General features: G+C 41.1%; 1 protein-coding gene across 2 annotated transcripts in view; it reads right to left on the bottom strand.

Moving 5' to 3' along the window:
- ehbp1 (EH domain binding protein 1) overlaps positions 1 to 22,023 on the bottom strand; it is a 167,907-nt gene that overhangs the window by 18,396 nt on the left and 127,488 nt on the right. For both annotated transcript variants that reach the window (XM_053332881.1, XM_053332882.1), the window contains one exon: positions 20,634 to 20,757. In XM_053332881.1, the coding sequence (XP_053188856.1) occupies positions 20,634 to 20,757 (124 nt within the window). The remainder of the gene's footprint in view (positions 1 to 20,633; positions 20,758 to 22,023) is intronic.

The following is a 22,023-nucleotide window of genomic DNA, read 5'->3' as shown; positions in this document are numbered from 1 at the left end:
GACGAGCCGCACTTGTGCCTCTCTCCCATCGCTTTCTTTCCACCCGACCGTCAAGCCCGTCTGATATCAGCGGGGATCAAGGCGAGATGAAAGGCCAAAGACGCATGAAAGGAAAATGAGAAAAAAAGAAGGAATAAAAAAAGGAAACAGGATGAACATTGTTTCCTGTGATTAGGTAAGAGGCTTGTTAAAAGGCTGTCACTGCAGTGATGTGAATATGCATGACAGGGGACGGCCTAATCAGAGAGGTCTGCGGCGAGGACCGGAGGGGGTGGAATTGTGGTTAAGTAGCCTACTGAAGACTTGATTTAATTAATGTGAGTAGAGGAGTGTCTCGTTAGGAAGGAGACACACACACACACATACACACACAAAATGAGAGAAAGAGAGAGAGAGAGAGAGAGAGAGTGTAGCTTGTAAGTAAGAAAAGCTACCATGCTGGCAAATTCAGTTTTTGGCCATAAAACACAATCCAAATCCTGCAGTAGTGATGTTTCTTTAATGCTGGAGGACATCTACAAACTCAAAGTCAATCTAATCGACAGCTTTGACAGCTCACTCTCTTCTCTCTCTTACTTACTTCTTCTCATTCAAAGCAAAGTGAAATACACGCTGCAACTCCTTCAACTTAGAAATGTTACAGAATCACAATCTTCTCAACGTTACACATGTGATTTCTCCTTTTTTTTTCTCCTCCACCTCCGCTCTCTACTGGAGTGGTGCTGTTTTTTTCTTCCAGGGGAAGCTTGTTCGAGGCCTTTTTAGCCACCCTCAATGGCACAATGGTCCCAGCGTATAGAGCAGATTCCTGCTTTATTGAACCTGTGTATAATGTCTGCTGAATGGAGCACATTAACCAATTCACACTCACCTCTTTTCCTAAACCTCCACCGCCACCACCACCCCCTCCCTTGCATAGAAATAGGAGGAAAGTAAAATAAGAAAGAGCGAGTGAGAGAGCAAGCGAGAGAGAGAGAGGGAGAGAGCTAGAGAGAGAGCGAGAGAGAGAAACCCCCTCCCCTCCCCTCACACTGAGGCACAATGACTGCCTTTTCCACTGGTGTCATTTGTCAACCACTGCTTGCTTTACAACTTACAAAAGAGGTGGAAGGTAGAGGAGAAACCAAAAGGGTGTGACTGAGAGTTTTTTTTTTTGGGAAGGGCAGAGAGATGAATTGGGTCTCTGCAGGATTATTTGTTTCTAATTATGACGTGTATTAACAGCAGAGCTTTTGGAAGTATGGCAGTTTTATAGCAGGAAACGCTCAATGTGCACAGCTGTAGAACTGTGTATGATCTTGTATAATGATTTTGGTTTTCATTGTCAGTAAACACAGGATATCAGCGGGTAAGAAGTCAAATAATGAAGTAGAATATGGATATATAATGCACGTCTTAGAAAAAGAGTCACCAATACCAATCAGCGTTGAAATAATAGCTGCTGAGGTGTCAAATTTAAATCACTAGCCACTTAGTTAGCCACTTAGGAGAACATCTGGACACTTCTTCAATTAATTAAAGCATCTAAAAGAAAAGTGGAGGATCTAATGTGGTTTTGATGGTTTATTAACATCCATATCCAATCAGGGACTCCATCTCCAGCCACACAATAAATCCTATTAAGCTTCTTTCAAGAAGGGAACATTTGGAAATATATAAAGTGATATGTTGTTTATACATTGTTAAAATGGTTAAAAACCGTATTTGTTCCACTCTTACATTTAGCTGACTTGTTTCTAACACTTTTTGTCTGTAAGCACTCTGTGTTATCTCGCTAACTGCCTAAGTCTTAATATACATATATTTAGAAACAATAACCCTTAATCAACTCAATTATTCCTCTTGACAATAAAAAGAAATATGATGATAATTAAATTCTCAGGCACAATAAATAAGTGCACATAATGAAAAATGGATCTCTTGTGTATAGTCAGATTTGGCTCCTCGTCCTCCGCGCCGCAGTGCTCGGTAACTATGACGTAGTTAAGTAGGAAACAGTCTGACTCGGAGTCCAATTAAAGTAGAGTTACACTCCAATATCTACACACTGTTATTTCCAGATGCTCTCTCCTTGAAATAATGTTTAAATAATATTAATTTGATCAGTGAACTATAAGCACTAGACTTTTACACCAGAGACTGGGGTTCAACTCTTAAATTCTGCATGTGGTTATAATTTAGTTAACAAATGCAGGTTGTTTAAGGGTAAGGAACCATCTTTACTTGTCTCAACCCTTATAGTGCTGTGATTGCCTAAATACAACCATAACAAATGGGCTTTAATTGAATATTCTGCAGATATGTTAATTCAAAACATTTCTTCATTATGTTGATGTAAGTCACAGTTAGGACAACATTATGCTTCTTTTTTGCTACTGCACACATTAAGAGTGTATTAACATAACTTCTAAGTAGGGCTAAAAGTTCATTTCAAATAATCATGATCATGTAATATCTCTTTATGATAAATGTTTAAGGGTAAGGAACCATCTTTACTTGTCTCAACCCTTATAGTGCTGTGATTGCACTAACACAACCATAAAAAATGGGCTTTAATTGCTGTGAGACAACAAATTAAGTACTACAATGAATATGCTGCAGATATGTTAATTCAAAACATTTCTTCATTATGTTGATGTAAGTCACAGTTATGCTTCTTTTTTTGCTACTGCACACATTAAGAGTGTTATTATAGAAGTTATTCTAAGAGATCGGGTTTGACACAAGGCTGCATTTCTGTCTGTGAAGTAGGGCTAAAAGTTCATTTCAAATAATCACGATCATGTAATATCTCTATGATAAATGTCATAACAGCTGATATCAAGCACCTCTGACTGTGAGCGCCGCCTCAAAGAGAGACAAACTCAGGATGGTAGAAACTGGGATCGGCCCAAAGCCTTTTTTAATGAGTAGGAGAGTGTACATAAGCAGCTCCTATCATGTCACTGTTTTAACATTTGTCTTCAGAGAGCATGTTAAACACAGACGATGGGTTTGTCCGCCTAATACATTTCTTCCTCTCATCTCTCACTCACTCGCTCAGACACACACACACAGACACGCAGACACACACACACACACAGAGACACGCAGACACGCACACACACCCCACTGGGCAAACACATTTGACCTCAGAGCTAACAGCAGAACAACCTCCAGACACCTCGACCACTCCTCCACCTCACAGGTTAAGGAGGGGGGTGTGTGAGCTCGGGCAAACAGAGTTCACATAATAGACTGACTGTGGAGATCAAAATCTTCATATTTCGGGGGCCTCACTTTGTACACACACACGCACACACTGAGGAGTGAAGAGTGTATTTGCGTAAGAGACGTCATTATGCAGCTTTCCCTCTCTCCCTCTCTCCTTTACTCACATACACTCCTCTTAATTGAGCTCTTCTTTTAACTTTCTCTTCATCTTCTCATTTTGAGTATCTAAATTAAATTGATTTTTTATTTGACTGAATTGAATAACGGGGGGCAATAAAAAACAGGGGTCAGATTACCCACCAAAAAATAAAAATAAAGGCCTTTTCTGTAGTTTTTTTTTCTGTTGGTCTTGCAGAAACAGCCAAGCCGTGACAATCACACAAATACACTCCTCCTCCTCCTCCTCAACTCAACCCCCCACCATCTCTTCTCCTTCTTCCCTCCTCCCTCCCTCCCTCCTTCCCCCACTCCATCAAATTGTGTTTTTGCTACAAATCAATAAACATTATCAGAGAGTGGCAGACTATGGGCTGGTGGAGGCAGCCTCTGTCTGTTAAAGCCCAGACCGCCCTGTCTCTATCACAGCCTGGGTGAGAAGGCCAGGAGGAAACAAATACACACACACACATACGAAAAAAAAGGTAGAAGACACACAAACCACACACACACACATAGAAATACATGTATAAGGACTTATAGAAAACATAAGAAACTCAGGGGCACAGATGGATGATGCAAAAAGAGCCACAAGTACACACAGACATGCTCGATGATCAAAGAGCGAGTCTTTGAAGCGAGGAGCGATTTCTCACATCCACACATCCCAAAAACACACACAGAGACAGCCGAAAGACAATCAAACTGAGACGACTGGAAAAGAAAAGAACAGAGCAGCACAGTACAGCTGTTCTGTCTATGCTACTCACTCAAGGTTTGTAAGAAATGTAGAAAAAAAAAAAAAATGACGCCAGCGGTGACTTTTAAACACTCCCTAACCCATTAGGAAGTGCTGTATCACTGCTCTATGCTTGTCAGCTCCCGTTAGCTTTAGCGTCAGAAATCCCTTTCTCGCTCCTCTCTCCGACGCTCTACGAGAACCATTTAACTGAGCTCTAAATAAGATGATTTTCAACCTGTCCCCACTTAGCTTGGGGGCTGAAAAAGGAAAATCAGGGGGCCTGCCATACACCATTTTCTCAATTACCTTTCTCATTATTGTCACCCGTGTTCATTACTATTATTATCATCCTCTCTTTTTCTGTTGCACCACCACCCCCCAAACCCCCACACACACACACTTTAGGCTAGCTTAGGCCATTGTGGCTGTCATGTTGGATGAAGAGAAAGAGGAGAGCGGCAGAATCGAGAGCTTTTTCAAGGCCAGAGCACTTCAGGTAATTAATATAGCGAGAGGGGGCAGATGAGAGGAGACGGAGAATATGTGAGTATACGTGCGCCTCTGTGTGTGAGTGTGTGTGTGTGCGTGTGTGTGTGTGTGTGTGTGTGTGTGTGTGTGTTTTTGCTGAAACGTCTGATTGGGGAGCTCACCTGCCGATACCCCCTAAAAGGTATTTCATTAGTGAGCCTTTTACCATACAAGCAGAGGAACAAAGCCTCGGTTACGCCTGTCTCCACTCCAACTCAACGGGGCCCCTCCAGGACGCCTGTAGCTGTGTGTGGGAAGAGTAAAGAAGAAGAGTGGAAGAGCAAAGAGAGAGGAGAGAAGAGGCGAGGAGAGCCTATCCTTGTTCATAATCTCATGACAAAAGGCAAAAAAGGCATCATCCTATTAACAGCATGATCTTCACCAGCTCATGCTAGCTTCTTTCCACAGGGGGCTCTCTGTTATTATTAAGGTGAGTGGGTGATAGGGAGCAGGAAAGGCCTCCCTATTAGCCCTGGGACAAGAGTACGTATGAAGGGGGGAGAGGAAAGAGGAGAGACCCCATGCTAGGGTCCTTGCTTGGAGTCTTTTTTTTTTCCTATTCTTCAGAATGAGAGCCTTTGCTTGGACCTTTGGGGGCTGGTTTCTATTAGGCTTCAGAGCTACAAACACAAAGTGGGAGACATGATGGTGATGCTCACTGGGATAAAACTCATCTGAAGCCGACTCACCTTATTCCTCCGGTCATGTTAGGGATCAGTCGTTAATTAAATGCTTTGAAAGCTGCTCTACATTCATTTTGTATTTATGTTGTGTCCTTAAGATGCTCAAGAAGCTAAAAAATAGTTAAGATTCACACTGAGAGTTGATAGTTAATGTCCTGTAGATTTCAAGTGAAGCTCCAAAGTGTTGTAGGAGGTTCAATGAAGTTTATTTAACCCTTACATGGTGTTCAGGGTCAAATTTGACTCATTTTTACATTTAAGAGCTGTAAATAAACAATGGACTTTTCCTTAATGTAACTTTTCTCACCCCATAAATAAATAAAATACACTCTTATTAATGACTGATGGGGGGAATTTCTGAATGTGAATTGATGTAGAGACTGATCATGAGTCAGAATATGAACAGTATGTAAGGGTTAAGCAGCGGAAATGTTAACCAAACTCAAGCTAACCTGTCAGTGTGTTTAACGAGGTTATGTTTTGTTTTGCTATCGTTATATCAGTGTTAGATGTAGAGAGTGTCATGTTGTTATTTTTAATACTAGAGTTTGTGGTGATATGAGATGTGTCTGTCTGTTTTAGACGCCTTGTTATAACAACTTTAGATGCCAACAAGTCAACAGCTGCACTGATGATGATGATGTTAATTATGTTTAATGACATGACGATGTGTGCCAGAGGTGGAAAGTAGCTAAGTACATTCAACCAAACACTGTATTGAAGTACAATTGTGAGGCACTTACTTCAGTACTACTTTTATACCTTTAAACTCAATATTGTACTTTTTAACTTACTCCACTAACATTTATTTGACAGAAAAAAAGGACTTTGAACATTTTTTTTAGCTTTTACTTTGTAGCACTTTGAGATTTACTTCAAATGTAAAGTGTGTTACAAATAAAATATATTAGTATTATTATTGTTGTGTGAGTTCATTTTTTAAAACTGTATTTATTCACACAGAATCTAATTATACAACAATATTTAGCAAAAGCATGTTGCTGGATTCACAAAAACACTTAGTCTGCTTCTCCTTTATAACAAAAGGATCTGCAGAGACGCTATAACACGTTGCCTCTGTGCTTCCAGGACGTTAAATTAAATTTGACAGAAGCGATTACACGTATCAGTGTTTGCATCTTTTCTCAGACTTCAACAGGCGTTAAGGTAAAGAAAAAAACACACACACAGGAATTGGAAAAGAGGGAGGAGTCAAGGAGGGTTTTTTGTGTTAAGCTGGGTATCTACTGGCAGCATTGCTAAAATAGTCAGTGTGTGTCTGTGTGAGTGAGAGAGAGAGAGAAAGAGAGAGAGAGAGAGAGAGACTGGTGAGAGAAAGAGAGATTAGTCTGTTTTTCTGTTTGAGTGTTTTGTCTTCTGCTCAGTGGGGGTGCTTGCCTCTAGCCTCAGGTTACACAGGGGAATTGTGGGAAAAAAGAAGGAGACTGAGCTGTGTTTGAGAATGACAGCAATGCCGGTGTTGCTCTGTGTTTTAAAAAAGTGTTAAACAGGTGAAGCCGCTTAGTAGAAATATACACTAATGCTAAAATGTAGTTTCCTCCTCACTCTGAACTTCACTTTATTCGTAAATGATTCAAATTTCTTCTTTTAGGATGAAAAAAATCCACATTTCTGTCACATGTTTTGCTTCTTTTGTTAATGTACAGTATCGCATTTGATCATCTTATAATTATAGAAATTGTTGGGACACTTTGACCTCTCTTCTTCAGAAGCCTCATTGATAATGATGTTTTTTTTGAAGCATAAATATACAAGCTCATTTAGATGTAGTAACAGACGCTTTGTGGCTGTACTTGAATATAACAATCTGTTGCTTCTTACTTTCTCAGAACAGCTGCTATTATTAATCTGAATGTTGTCTGAAGATGTTGTGATTATAAAGTAATGATTTCATCTGCGGTTCAGAAGTTTGGTAACTAAGTGGCAATCAATACAGATATATAGTGACATGCTTAAGTTCAGAGAGGTGAGCTGTCCTGTAAAAAGAAACCCAGCATGGACAGAAAGTGGAGCTGACATGCAAGCTGCAGGTAAAATGGCATGGGATCAACTCTAACACCAATTTTATGCTATTAAAGATCTCAATGAAAACCTGTCTGCTAATGTTTGGGACATCCAAGACGAGGAGGAATTGAATTAAGGTGTACAGCATGAGGAGCAACGAGGCTTCAGAGTGGTGCTACTAACATGCAGAGTCTGGGAGTCTGAGCTAGTTTGGGATTATCAAACATTATATTTTTTTAGATACACCAGAAACATAAGCACAAACTGCTTCATCTTCAGTATGTTTAAAACACAACTACATCATACTGAAACAGTCAATTTAACATTAACCAGTCTTTATTCTAGTGATTAAGAGTAAAGCAACAGGTATGGGGAAAATGTGAATACTGATATATAAACCATCACAGTACTACTGATTCATGAACTGTATATAATTATACTGTGGACTTTATTACTCATTAAAAGCAATGACTATAATCTTTTATTTCCTCTCTTCCCAAGTTAAGAGTCTAAATGGTGTTTCTATAAGTGGATGGATTTATCATGTGATCACGCTGCTTGATGATGGCACAAATATCAGCGACTCATCACTCAGACGGCTCTGCTACCTTTTAAAGTACACCCGACTGTTAAATGGTAGCTATTAACATTCTTTTAAGACATTTATGGATTAAAAACAGCCTTGTTCTTACTGTGTGACAGCCTATTACTGCAATGAATACACACCTGATAAAAGTCTGAATTGAGTTAATTCAGCGTGATAGAGAAAACTTTGAGGGACATTTAAAAAAAAAAAAGAAAAAGGTATGTCAAAGTGAAGAGTACAGATACTCAAGAGATGCACTCCTCCTTACTCCATCGCCTCACACACACACACACACACACACACACACACACACACACACACACACACACGCACACCTCCTCTCATCATCATCGTCCTCCATTCTCCTCTGTAGCCCAGTAAAAAGCCTGTGATGACCTGGGTGTGTAGCTTATTAACCTCTCCATCAGTTCTTATCAGCCAATGAATAGCCCAGTCATCTGCCCCTCCTCCTAAATCTAAGGGAGGAAAAAATTTCTCCTCACGTCAGGTCTATAATTCAATCCACACACACATACACACACATACACCCACAAATCATTTAAAAAGGTGCACACACACACACACACACACACACACACACACACACACACAGAAGGGGGATCAGTAGTAACATTTTGTCAACCTCGGTCCTGGTGGGCTTCCAAGATTGGCGTGGACCAGATGTTATTGAAATTATCAACAATTGGAGGAAAAAACAGACGGGCATGAATGTGTGTGTGTGTGTGTGTGTGTGTGTGTGTGTGTGTGTGTGTGTGTGTGTGTGTGTGTTAACATGTGTGTACTATGTGCCTGCCTGCCTGCCTGCCTGCCTGCCTGCCTGCCTGCCTGCCTGCATGAATGTATGTGTATGTGTGTGTGTGAGGGCCAGAATAAATTAATGGCTGATTTCTCCCCTTGCTTTGATGGCATTAAGAGCCCTCTTCTTCTCAATGTGCCGCGTTAAATGCTTTTCTCCTTCTCTCTTTCCCTCCGTCTCTCTCCCTTCTTTTTCTTTTTTTTTTTTTGAGAAGCAGGGCCACCCAGCAGAAAGCAACTGATGCAAAACGCCAGAGTAATCCCCCACCCCCTCTCTATCCACCAGCACCAGCACCACAACCAGCACCACCACCACCACCACCACCCCTCCTGCTATCTTTAGTCTTTGACACAGTAGCCATTATCTGTGGGATTTAGTTAAACCAAACCTTCATGTATTTGTTAGGCGCTGGGTTCGTTTTCTCCTCTGACTGCTCTGCTTGAGTGTGGCCAGGCTGAAGGGGGGGTGTAGGGGTGTAGGGTGGGAGCGGAGGAGTTTACATCATCAGTGTGACTAGCTGGGAGACATGAGAAGAGGGGGTCTACAATGCCATCTAGCTGGATACTGCTAAGGATGTGAAAGCATGTTAAAGTCAAAGTAGGAATTTGTAGCTTTGTTTTTGCTGCCAAAATAAAACCAACACTAAACTGAGACACAAGTGGCTACAGAAGTTAAAAAGACAACTGTTAAACTCCCCTAGACTAATTTAACCAAACTTAAAATAAACAGAAAACCACACAAAACAGTGAACGGAGCCATAAACTCAACAATCTAGGAAAACCAACACAACTTATTTCTGGACATTTTCGTGCATCAGCTGTCAAAAGTTTATAAAACTATTTGACAAACTTAACCTGAAATATAACTGGACGATAAATCCGATTTACAGAAGTATCAACATTGAATCAATCTCTTACCGACCAACATTTGATATTGTCACAGTTTTCAATAACTACAGTCTGAGTCTGAAGAGTTTGAATTATATTTACAGTTTCAACAAAGAGTGCCATGTAATAACTAAAAAATATCAGCAGCTGGTTAGACTGCAATGACTCCAGACAAATGTGTTAAAAGTAACTTAACAAATGTGATGAAATGTCACATACTGTATTAGTTACAGATAAATGTGTTGATATAAAACCTGATGACAGCTTCAAAAAGAGTAAAACACAACAGGTTAAAAGAGAATATATAGTCTTCTGTAATTTCCAGACTTGGACTTTTTTGCACTATCATCTCATATCTATAATATCCTGCTTAAACACTGAAGCTCTTCTCTTGGCTACATGCAGCCGCGGAGCTGAAAGCAGCGTTATGGAATCACTGTTGAAACTCGCAGATAAGCTGCGGCTTGGTGGGACTAAGCTAAGGTTAAGCCAGGTGGTTTAGCTCCCTGAGTATGTGTTTACACACACACTGAGGTGTGAACCATTTGGGGAGCTTAGAGGGGTGGAGAAACATGAGTTGATTTAGTGCTAGTGTAAACCTCAGTACCTGTTGATGGTGTTAATTGGGACAGCTTAACACAAACATCAGTATAAATCTGTAGGGATTCTGATGTGGGCCAATTCAGCTTTAGGGGAATACACACTGATAAAATGGGCTGGCTATCAAATTCCAGTCACTCTTTTTTTTGGATAACAACCAAAAGGCATCAAACCTACTCAGATTCACAGTTTTGTTTAATATTATCTTTAACAAGTTATGTCATAATTTAGATAAAAGTTCTGTCCATTTATTTTTTAAACTATTGCATATGGGAAAAGTTCTTGTTTTGGTTCCTGTGTTGAACATTTAAGAACTCCATTTAATATTAATTTAAATAAAATAAATAAAAAATAATGTATTGGAAATACTTAGTATTAGTACAGAAATTCAGGTATTGTGTCGGCATCAGTGTGAAAAACATTTTAACAAGATCACTCCCTTGTAGTCAGCGGTGCATTTTGGCAATTTTGAAAATATTGCCTATTTGTCTTTAAATACAGGCCCACACACAGGTCAAAACACTTATATATATTTGTAAGGGAGTGAAGAAATCTCTGAATGAAAAAGTGTGAGTATGCCAGAGGGAGCAGTGACACCCCCCCCCCCCCCCCCCCCCCAAACCTGCTGATGGACAGCTGCAATCTTTTTAGCATAAGTGGCTCCGCCTGCTCCATTAGCAAAGAGAAGGAGGAGGGTGTGTGTGTGTGTGTGTGTGTGTGTGTGTGTGTGTGTGAGGAGGGAAGGGGGGGGGGAGCTCGACCCCCCCTGGGGTAGATGTTAGAACAAATTTGAGGGGTGTCATATTACACGCCTTGTGACAGGAGGCTGAGGGGAGGTGAACGATGAATTTGCTTAATGAATTAATCTGTGGGCCAGTAATGGCTCTGCTAACAACATTAGTCATCCTTCTTACATCTCCGTGCTGCGACTCACTAGTTTCTCCACTCGTCTTCCTCTGTTACACAATCATTTCATCCATCCCTTCTTCATCTTTACTCCCTGTCTGCCTCTCCTTCCTATCTCAGGGGTTTGCTTAAGGGCAACAACAGTCCATCCTTCCTCATTTTAGATATAAATAAATACATTTCTTTTTTTTGGTAATACACATCCTGCCATTTTTTAAAGGTCAGAACTATCAAGGAATTAAGTCTTTCGATTTGTTTAATATACTCCCCAATGCACACTGTCCCTAATACGTTTGTGAATGTGTCAAATAAATCCCCCCTCGCGCTCACTTTTCCATCTGGAACGACATTACATTACAACTGACACAAACACCGGGCTGTTACTGCCACTGGCCCCTTGGCTCGAGCTTTGATTCAATACACAAATGCAAAATTGCTGTGTTTAAATAGATATTTAAATGGAAATGTATTGGGAAAGACAGCTGTTGGTATTTGTAGCCTGGAGTGCTCATTACAATGGGAAATGGGGAGGAGTGTGTATGGGAAGGGTGGGGAGGGGGCGATGATGACAACGGTAGCATGGCGAGCAGCTGTGTTAGCAAGTGAATAGTGTAATTACTGGCCAAACCTCTGTCATTAACCTGCATTGTCGAGTGCCACCACATCCGTTAACATAAGAAAGCCGCGATTAATTGACTGCAAGGTTGGAAATTCAATTATGTTGTCGGTGCTGTAGTTTGTAAACCAAATAATTATCAACCGCATACAAAAACAAACAACTAAAAAAAAGACTTTTTGGGAATCCGAGCTATACCAGAGAGAAATATTTTTTCCCCCTCTTTAATTTAAACTGGGAATTTTGCTTTGAGATGGCGAGATAAAGTTAAAGAAAATACAAGAAGAAGACTGGAACACAAACACATGGATTAAAAATGTGTCAGCTTAATTTTAAACCATTAAATTAGCTCTTCATATAAAATTTCAAATGCTACGGCACAAAAAACAACACAAAATAATTAATTAAATAAAATACTGGCTCTGCTTGTACATCTCTGTGCTGCTACAAAGTCTGTTTTGTGCAATGTGGGTGTGTGTGTGTGTGTACCTAAGCGTGCCATCTCTGTACGTGTGTGAGTGTGTGTGTATGAACATATTCAGTGTGTTTGTTAATGTGGAACTTGTATATATTCTGTGTTTGCGTGTGTGTGTCTGTGACGACGTGTTTGGCAGCTTGCAGGATGGTTTGTTGGACCGGGGTGCTTGCATGGGGTCTCAGGCAGAGAGGCGGCTGATGAAAGCATTGGCGGGATGCTCCAATAAAGAGCAGATTATCATAAGCGGCCATTGTCCACCTCCCAATTCTCTCCAACAACCCCCCCCACCACCACCACTATTTCTCTCTCTCTTCCCATCCCCACTTACTCACCCCTCTGCTGAAAATGTTAATCGGCCCTATCGCTGGCAGGCTGAGGACAGGCCTGGCCCTGTGAGTACAACTTTAACTCATTTAGAGGAAACATGGAAATTAAGAGAGGAAAGTGACAAAATTTAAGTGACACATAAACAGAAAGATGTAAGCATCCCAAAATACTTCATAAACAAATTTAACTTGCATGAGTAGACGAGTAGCTACACCCCCTTTTTCCCCTCCATCCCAACAAACTCCCTCCCCTCTTTCCCTCCCTCCCGTTGACTCCATCCACCCAGCTCGTTTTATCTGAAGATTCTCAGACAATGCCTAGAGGATCCCGTTCCCTAATCTTCCTAAAAATCCCCTTTCATCCCCACTGTTAAAGAATGTATGAAAGCCTGACACCGAGCTAGAGAAAAGGAGGAGAGAGAGAGAGAGAAAAAAAAAGAACCAGTGCACATCTGGGAGTGAGGGGAGGGTGGTGTCACTGTGCTGGACTAGGGGAGGGAGGGAGGGAGGTAGGGAGGGGTTAGGGTTTTGGGGGTGGGGGGTAGAGGGGTGGGAGGGGAGGTAGAGGCTCAGCATTGGTCGCTTGTGCAGAGTCCTTGCAAGTTGACTAATTAAATTGTTTTGCTGCTCAAACATTCAAATGGCCGAGGAGATTAAGGGCATGAGCGGGAATGGGAGTTTGTGTGTGTGTGTGTGTGTGTGTGTGTGTGTGTGTGTGTGTGTGATGGGGACGGAGGAGGGGGGGTTAATCTGTGTTCTGACCCAGTTGAACCTTGGAGTCACACACACACACACACACATTTTCACACAAAACAAAAAAAACAAAACCCAAATCCTTTGTTTTGTTCCCCTCAAAGGCAAGAAAAAGGCAATAGGTTTTAAAGGAGAGATCCCTAGATTTCTTTTTTTTTCTTCTTTCCCCCCATCGGGAAGAACGGCGCATTTGCTCCTGAAGTGAATTCGAGATGACCACAAACACATTCCACTGCGCTCTAATACAAAAACCATTCGATTGAAAAGTGAGTGCTCTTTTTGTAACCCTGACAACAACAAACAAGAACGAGAAAATGACCGAAGGCTCATGAAAATAAAAGGAGGGAAGGGATCTTCTTCTTCTTATTTTGGCTGGGTCTATCTCAAGTTGCCACGAGCTTAGCTTACGAATTGGGGGTCTGTGATTATGGATAAACAATAGTCGCAATCTCGCCACGGCTGCTCAACAATTTCAATCACAATCCTCTACAATGGCCAAAAGCCTACAGCATAGCCTGGTTTTTATTTTTCCAAGTCTACCTTTATTAGAAGATTCAGGAGAGCTAGAGTGTAGGGGCTTAATGTTACTCAATTTATTGTCAAACGTGCTCTGAAGATTTCTTTCCCTCCTCTCCTCTCCTCTCCTCTCCCCTCACAGCCCAACAAAAATACAAAAGAGAGGAAGAGAGAAAGAGGAGTTGTATAAATGTAGCACCTGAAAAACAAAGTGAACACTAATTAAAGCCAAATGCCAAAAAAAAAAAAACTCCTCGCTCCTCTCTTCTCTCCCTCCATCTTTCAGTCTGTGAACTGGGGAGGGTATTATAGTCTAAACACTTTTTCTTCTCTCAGTGCTGAAAGATTAGACTGGTTATCCCATTAAAGTTGGTAAAATGCCATTCTTGTGTCTTTAAGCTCTCGTATAGGAGGTCAAGATGAGTCTGCCTGCGCTTACAAGGCGGGCACGGATGTAATCTGCCCAAAGTTACAATAATTAATGTTAAGCTTCTTCAGCAATACGTTTGTGAAAGAACCGGGCCTGATAATATACTTAAAGCTGCACAGGCTGTTTGTGTTGTCGCGACGAGACAAGGCAGGGCTTGATGTGCATGCGTGTATGTGTGTGTGTGTGTGTGTGTGTGTGTGAGAGAGTCCCCCCATGCCACTCACGTAGCTGAGCTTAAATCTTTAGTCAAACTATAAGCTGATGCTGCCACAATGCTGGATTAGGACGACAGGCATGGGAAAAAAAAAAAGTGAGAGGGCTGGCTCACTTGATGCAAAAAGACATATAAACATAACACACACACACACACACTCAATGACAATGACGCCTGCACTCATGTCACCATTAGCATTAGGAGTATAGGATCTATAAGGAAATGAAAATACATTAACATTTCATTTAAATACCAGGCTATTCCTACACACGTATATATTTTAATATCATAGATTAAATGCAACTAAATACCGATGACTGATGACTCTACTAGCGATCTTAAATGACTTAATCCTCGGTAATGGTGAATTAAACCCCAAAATAAATTGTTTCTCTATGAAGCCAACTGCAAGACATCAATACAATTAGACAAAATCGAAATTAGCCTGCGGGCTGTAGTTTTGGATGAGTGTGATTTAGAGCCACAGGTTGACGTTTAAGCTGTTCACACACTGCAATCCTCCACACACACACACGCACGCACATCCGCACTAAGGCCGCCAGCAGCCCCTTACGAATGTGAAGGCATTGACAGTCCGTTCTGTCCCCTTTTCTCAGATACTGAGGGGGATATGCTGCATGTGTAAAGTACATTAAGCTCTTGCTGGATCCCTCCTTGTGCCATTCTCCTCTCGTCGACTCGCCAGACACAAAGGCAGATTAAAGGAGCGCGCGCCATAAAAACCCTGTGTCAATCTTATCGGCTTCAAGTGCAATTTTTAAACATATGTTAATCTGGGAGAGCTAAAACTCATTCTCTCTCCTCTCTCTCTCTCTGCTTGTTTATCTCTTATCAAATGCGCAGTAGGTGAGGGGCAGCTTTGCGGTGCGGCTAAGTGCCATTATTTGGATAATTGCGTCCATTGTTGCAGGTTATATAGCTATTTGAAATGGGAGGTGTGTGTAAATAGGTGCAGGGGCCAGGTAGGGGGTGCCTGAGATATATTCAAACAGTGGGGCCAGGGGATTTTCTGCAAAGGCTACATGACGCATTTGAATGCCTCTTCATACCTAGAGCTGAAATTTCAATAAGGAGTGTTTGATATATTTTTCTGCGTAACAATACCTTAGAAATAATAACAATGCCAAGGTCATAATCATTACATGCAGCGGTGGAAACTCGCTAACAATGGTATCTAAAGTCGACTGAAAATTAGCATGGAAATAAAGCACATATTAATGACACTATTGAAAGTTTAAGCTTTTTGATCCATGCAAGGTGGGGTTTTTTGGCTTGGAGCACTGTGCATAAAAGCTGGATGACACTTAGTTTCATAGTATAACTTTTGTAAAGGCAGCCATGCAATATTATATCATTTTTTAAATGATATTCTATGTTGATGGGTACCTTCTCGGTTGACAGAAGACTTCTGTAGGAATTCATCTTTAAAATGAAATTAAAAATGAATACCCATCTATTAAAACACACTAATATTCCTCTTGTATAATCAGACTCCTATAAATATTTGGTCTGTTGCAGGAGGTGAACGTTCTCCTAATGTTGCATGTGTGAAGGACAGTGCTCCCAGTGGTGCAAGAATAACAAGTTCATTAGTCGAGGGGGGGCGCCGCAGGAATTCAAATTCCCCCCCGACCTGGGCCTGGCCTCCGATTGGCTGGCTGTGTCGGCATGGCGAGACTCATTAGAGCCCAGCAGTAATTAAGAGTTGTTAGAAAGTGAATTCTCCAACCGCAGATTAGAAAATTAAACTATTTACTGATTACATATTAATAGAAGACAACAATGGCGCTTGCCATAAGCTTGGAAGGCAACCAAGGAATAAATCTGTGTACTTAATTACCATAAACAATGGGGGCATAGAAATGGAGTTTTATGCACACTCCCTCCTGTAATGTGTCTGATATCAGAAGACACTTGACAATTCTTGTTCAATTATCTCTATTATTTAATGTGCTGTGAACTGCCTCTGAGTAAATAAATTAACCACCCCAATTACTTTGGATTCATCTGGGGAGGGCCGCGGCGTAATAGAAAATGCTGCAGAAAGCTGCATTGTGCCCAAACCAGGGGAGAGAGAGAGAGGGAGAGAGGGAGAGAGGGGGGAGGGAGGAAAAGAGATGTGTGGAAAATGAGGGGGGGGGGCAAGGGTGAGAGAACGGAAGGAGAAATAGAGATTCACAGGGATAAAAGGAACAGAGCAAATAAAAAGTGATGCAGAGACGCAAAGAGGATTGAGAAAGAAAGAGAAAGAGGAAAACAAAGAAAGATAAAAAGAAAGAGCAGAAAAACAAAGAGGATGCTGATTTAGAAAGCACAAACAATAAAAGAGTGATGGAGTAAGTTACGTTTAACGGGGAAGAATTATAAAAATAAAGATTATTAAAGACTTGAATCCTTGCGGCAAACATTATACGAACAAACTCCATTTATAGAGAGAGAGGAAAATGAAAGGATGATGGAATGACAAAGCAAAAAGCATGTGATATAAAAGAAAAGGCATATGGAGGACCAGCAGTGGATCTTCCCAGGCTTTCTGCTGGTGAAGCAGGGAGATGAACAATCAGTCATGGGTCAGTCGGTCTGTCTGTTCACATCTGCCCATCAGTCCTGCAGCGCTGTGCGCTACCACAGTACCACTGCACACTGAGCTCACCCAAACTTACCTCAAGAGGTCTGAATCATATGATCAGATGCTGTTATGGACTACTCTGAACATCCACCCTGCTTATAAAGGCTGTTCTGTGCCTTAAGAACAGACTGCAGTAAAACAATGCATATAAAGATGTAAATAAATGGTTAAATGCAGAATTACTAGTCAGTGATGTACATTTATACAATGCTTAGGAATGCAACCGACTCTAAAGCATTTACAGACTTCCTCTTTTCACCATTTTCTCTCTGTGACGTCCAGCCTTCATCGCACCTTTACTTCTTAGCGCTGACCTGAGTTACAATTAGGCTTTCAATTGAGTTCTTTATTATCTAATTTTTTTTTTTGTTCAGGTCACATCTGAACTCAATTAAAATACTTGCGAGTGATGTGACAAGTTTTATTTCTGTCCAAACTTTTCTCTGGAGAGGACGGCTCATGACAGCTCGGCTTCTGTCTCCAGTTTGCAGATGTTCCGTATTTCATGAATACTTTAGATTGGATTAGGACAACTGAAGTAAAAAGCAGTCAGTACATTGGGTAAGAAGAGTTTGGTCTTTTGTTTCTACTTTTTAACTTCACAAAAGAGTTTTGAAGGAGATTAATGCTAGACTTAAAAAACACTGGGGCTGCTTCTGTGTGTGTTAATGGATGCGGAATTAGAGAAGAAAGGTGTCATTAAAATGAGCAAACATGCTCCGTAAACTTTTATACAAAACAAAGTTCCATTTATATATAAAATGAGACCATGAGGATGTCGAAAATGTCATTACAATGTCAGAAATAAGCAGAGGAAGTCGATACACATTGGTGGTGGATAACACAACCACATATCACTCCAGTATTTTAGATGGCACATACAAAAAACTGTGTTTTATGCACTTCTATGGCCAACAAGTTGCAATGAATGAACTTTATTTGTCAGATTTTTTGCCAATTCATCCTGATGAGGAGACTTTACAAGAATATATATTAAGGAATATATAAGGAAACTGCTCTAACTTGTACTGATTGTGAATTTTAAGTCATAAATTCAACCAGGCACCAGGACATAAAGGAAGTGTAGATATAGTGAAATGAAAGCACCTCTGAACACTGGCTGGTAGCTGCCAGAATAAAGAAATATCTACATTTGTGACTGTGAGCTGGTGGTAAATTCTAACAGTGTTCCCGGAGTTCAGCGCAGGCTCCGGTCAGATGTGATGGATCAATACCGGATGTTTTGCTTACAGCCAATCAGCCGCAGTTTCAATCAGACATTTCAGGTGCAGCAGAAAAATATCTATCATCTATGACAGCCAATAGAAAGGTGACCTCCGTTGCTGAGGTGATAAAGGTTACTTTAGTGACCACCTGTCACTGGCACATCTCGCTCCGATGCCTCCAGATCTTGGCCTAAAGGCACAATCCATAACCTATTGGATGAGTCTCTGGGATAAGTGCTGCAAAATGAGATATGGAAACAGAAATGCACTTTCAGGGAGTGAGCGAGGTGCTCCACATCAAGTTTTTTTTCCTCCCCTTTACTGCAATACGATCGGAGTGTGGAATTGTTTTCACTGAGCTACAAATATGGAGGCTGCATGTTTTAATAGAGTAATGAGCTTTAACATAATGACAGATGCTTCACTTGTTAATTCTACATGTTTCACTGATGTTAATGATGATTAAACATACCAGGGACAAATCATACGGCTTTTACTGTTAAAAAAACATATATCACTCACATATACTGTATACAGAACTACATCATGCCTCAGTCAGTGTGTAGACTTGTGGAAGTGACATTTTCTCGATTTCATTTCCCCCTGATGTTATAAAGAGGTTATAGCAACCAAGGTGAATCTCTTTCCGTGATATCCTTTTATTATTTTGTCCTCGCCTTCCCTGTTGTCCCCCCTCTTCCTTTTCTAGTGAATCTTATTTTTCAGGAGGGGACGGCAAGTATATATATATATAAATATATATATATATATATATATATATATATATATATATATATATATAACACTATATAAAGAGAAATCTTTATGGCTGAAGGTGTTTGGAAGTAAATAACCTGGCGTCTTGCTGGCTAGCGGCTGCTTTATCAGTGGGTGAAGAAGAAGAAGGAAAAAACAGCCCTTCAGATTGACACAATGGCATGCGCTCCGACAGGGGAAGAGGGCACGGAGGCAGGGAGGGAGGCGTAAAGGAGGAAAGCGAACACAACAAACAGAGGAGAGATAGTCTCGATATCAGGACCCAAATGGGATGGGGAAGGTGAGCGCAAATCCCACTGCCCCAGTTTCCTTTTCTAAAAGACCTCCTCTTCTATCCTCTCCCCCTGTGTTGCTTTTTTTAAAAGATTTTGGGGGCTAAATCCACCAAGTTACGCGCTGATATATCAGAAAGAGCATGAGAGCTGCTACTAAATTATTACAGCAAATACTGTACCCGCAGTTTCTGAGACATTTACAAACATCAAAATTTTACACTTCCTGGAGCCACGTGCGTTTCTTTCCTTTTCCTTTTGCTTTTTTTTTTTTTTTTTTTTTCCACCAAGCAGCATTCTTGGGTGAGAAATGGGATGGTTTAGTATCACAAATGGGATGCTATTCTCCAATTTCAGTTAGGGACTTAACGGAGCCAAGGCCCCTCTTTTGGCTCGGCACACTGTCTCATGTCTTAACAAGGCTTTACCCCCGGCCAAATCTTAAATAAAAACCTTCCGAATCCGGCTCCGTACGCCAAACCAGATTGCACTTTGTATGCGCGGGTGTGTAAGCATTTGTGTGTCTGTTGTGGATTTGTGAACTGTGTCAGTGCTCGTGTTGTGTTGCCTCCTGTTTTTTTTTTTTTTACATTTTCTTTGCCTCTCCCTCTCTCCCTCTCTCCTCCCTTTAACTCACCCCCGTCTTTCCTTATACAGCATATCAATGAAGGCCAGATATGTACTAGGGGAAGGAGGGTGTATGTGTGTATCCGTGCATGGCTGAGCGCACTGTTCAATAGTGTGGAGGCTGGCTGGCTGGCTGGCTGGGGCTGCGGCTGGCAAACGGCTGCAGCGGAGACTTCGGCTGGGGCTCCGCTATCGCACCCAGTTATCGTTTCCCCCATGAAGGGCTCCCTTATCACCCCAGCCCAGAGAGGTCTCCCTTCTTCTACCATCCCCGAGACACACTCCCCCTCTCCTCTTTCCCTCCCCAACCCCACCCACCCCCTCCTCCGCCTCCTCCTTCACACCCCCCTCACCATCCCCTCCTTTCATATCCACCCAGCGCTCCGTCGCGCAACATTCAACCAAGAGGGAGGGAGAGAGAGAGAGAGAGAGAGAGGGAGAGAGGAGGAGGAGGGGGGGGGGCTTCAAAGATTCTCTCTCTCACACAAACGCACACATAAATACACACACACATAAACTCTCTCTGAGTGTGCATGCGTGTGTATGTGCGTGCGTACGCTCAATTTGCCAAAACAGTTTTTCCAGTGTAATTGGGCTTGGGGTACCTGTGTCCATGAGATAGCGCAGCCTCTTCTCCACGCGAGCTGCTCGGGCGTCTATGTGCCTCTGCTCGCTCTCCAGCGCAGACAGCTCCCCAACCACATACTGACTGGTGTCTTTGAACGCATTCTGTCAACCGAGAGAGAGAGAGAGAGAGAGAGAGAGAAAGAGAGAGAGAGAACGAATGGTTATGAGAGAAAAGGAAGAGTAGTGCGATATAGCATTAAACAGAGACAGAGTTTAAAAAAAAATGATAGAGGGATGAGACAGAATGAGGGAAAACAGAGATTGAATGAAGCAAAAAAAAAAAAAAACAGGTGATGAAGGGATACAAAATATAAAAGAAAGGACGAGAATGAAAGCAAAGGAAATAAATCAGAGGGAGGAGGGATAGTGAAATGTTTTAAAAATGTATCCGTAGATGAGCAGTTTGTCCTCAAATCTTCCCTCACATGAAACAAAAGAGAGAATTTGAGCAGAAGAGGGTTTAATCTCACAACAGATAATACATTCAGCTATTGACTAACTGTTGCTGCCTCTTGTTTTGTGGCTGCTTTGTTTGGCATTACTGAGCTCCTCTCTCACATCTTCAAACCCACTTTATAGCAAAAAAAAAAGAAAAAGAGGAGCAGCAAAGCTTTAAATAACCTGATTAAGAGCGCTGTGTATGAGTTCCTATTCAAGTAAATCTTCATTCGCGGTAAAACTATCAAGGCAACACTTGGAAATTCTGAGCGGGTTTCATTAAATAATCACAGGCGACGTTGCTGATCAATAATTGATCAAACATCAAAAAAACAAAAAAAAAACTAAATGCTTGTTTTTTTATTCATAGCTCAACACAAATACATTATCTCAATAATAAATAAAAACACTTGCTTATTATTTGAATTACAAAGTCAAAAGAACAAAATGCTGTTACTCAGAATCGCTGCTCAACACATAAACAAACAAAATTCAAAAAAACTAAACATAAAAACTCTCCAGATTTGCTTTATGACATAAATGAGATGGAAATAAACATGTAAGGAACTTAAAAGTTGATCCATTCTTGTATGAATAAGAAGTGTTGTCCTGAAGCCTGCGAATGTCTGCATCAAGTAAGTAAGTAAGACATAAATCTAACTGGCTTTCATGTAAGTTATAAGTATGTATGTTTAGCTTTAACTTAAATCGACTAAATTTGCTGAATCAAATTTGAAAGTTAAGACAATAAAGACTCAGCAGCCACAATGAATTGGTTAGATGAAGATCTGAAGTCGACAGGCTTTTACTGTCCCATTACTTTACATTGAAAACCACTTCTGCAGACCAGGGTTAGGGTTAGGCTCCTATCTGCCATCAAAGGCTCTGATCCGAGTACGATGCACTTATTACAACTTAATAGATTCAATG

The sequence above is a fragment of the Scomber japonicus genome, chromosome 14 (genome assembly GCF_027409825.1).
Source record: "Scomber japonicus isolate fScoJap1 chromosome 14, fScoJap1.pri, whole genome shotgun sequence".
NCBI classification, from domain to species: domain Eukaryota; kingdom Metazoa; phylum Chordata; class Actinopteri; order Scombriformes; family Scombridae; genus Scomber; species Scomber japonicus.
This window is presented reverse-complemented; position numbering and strand designations above follow the sequence as displayed.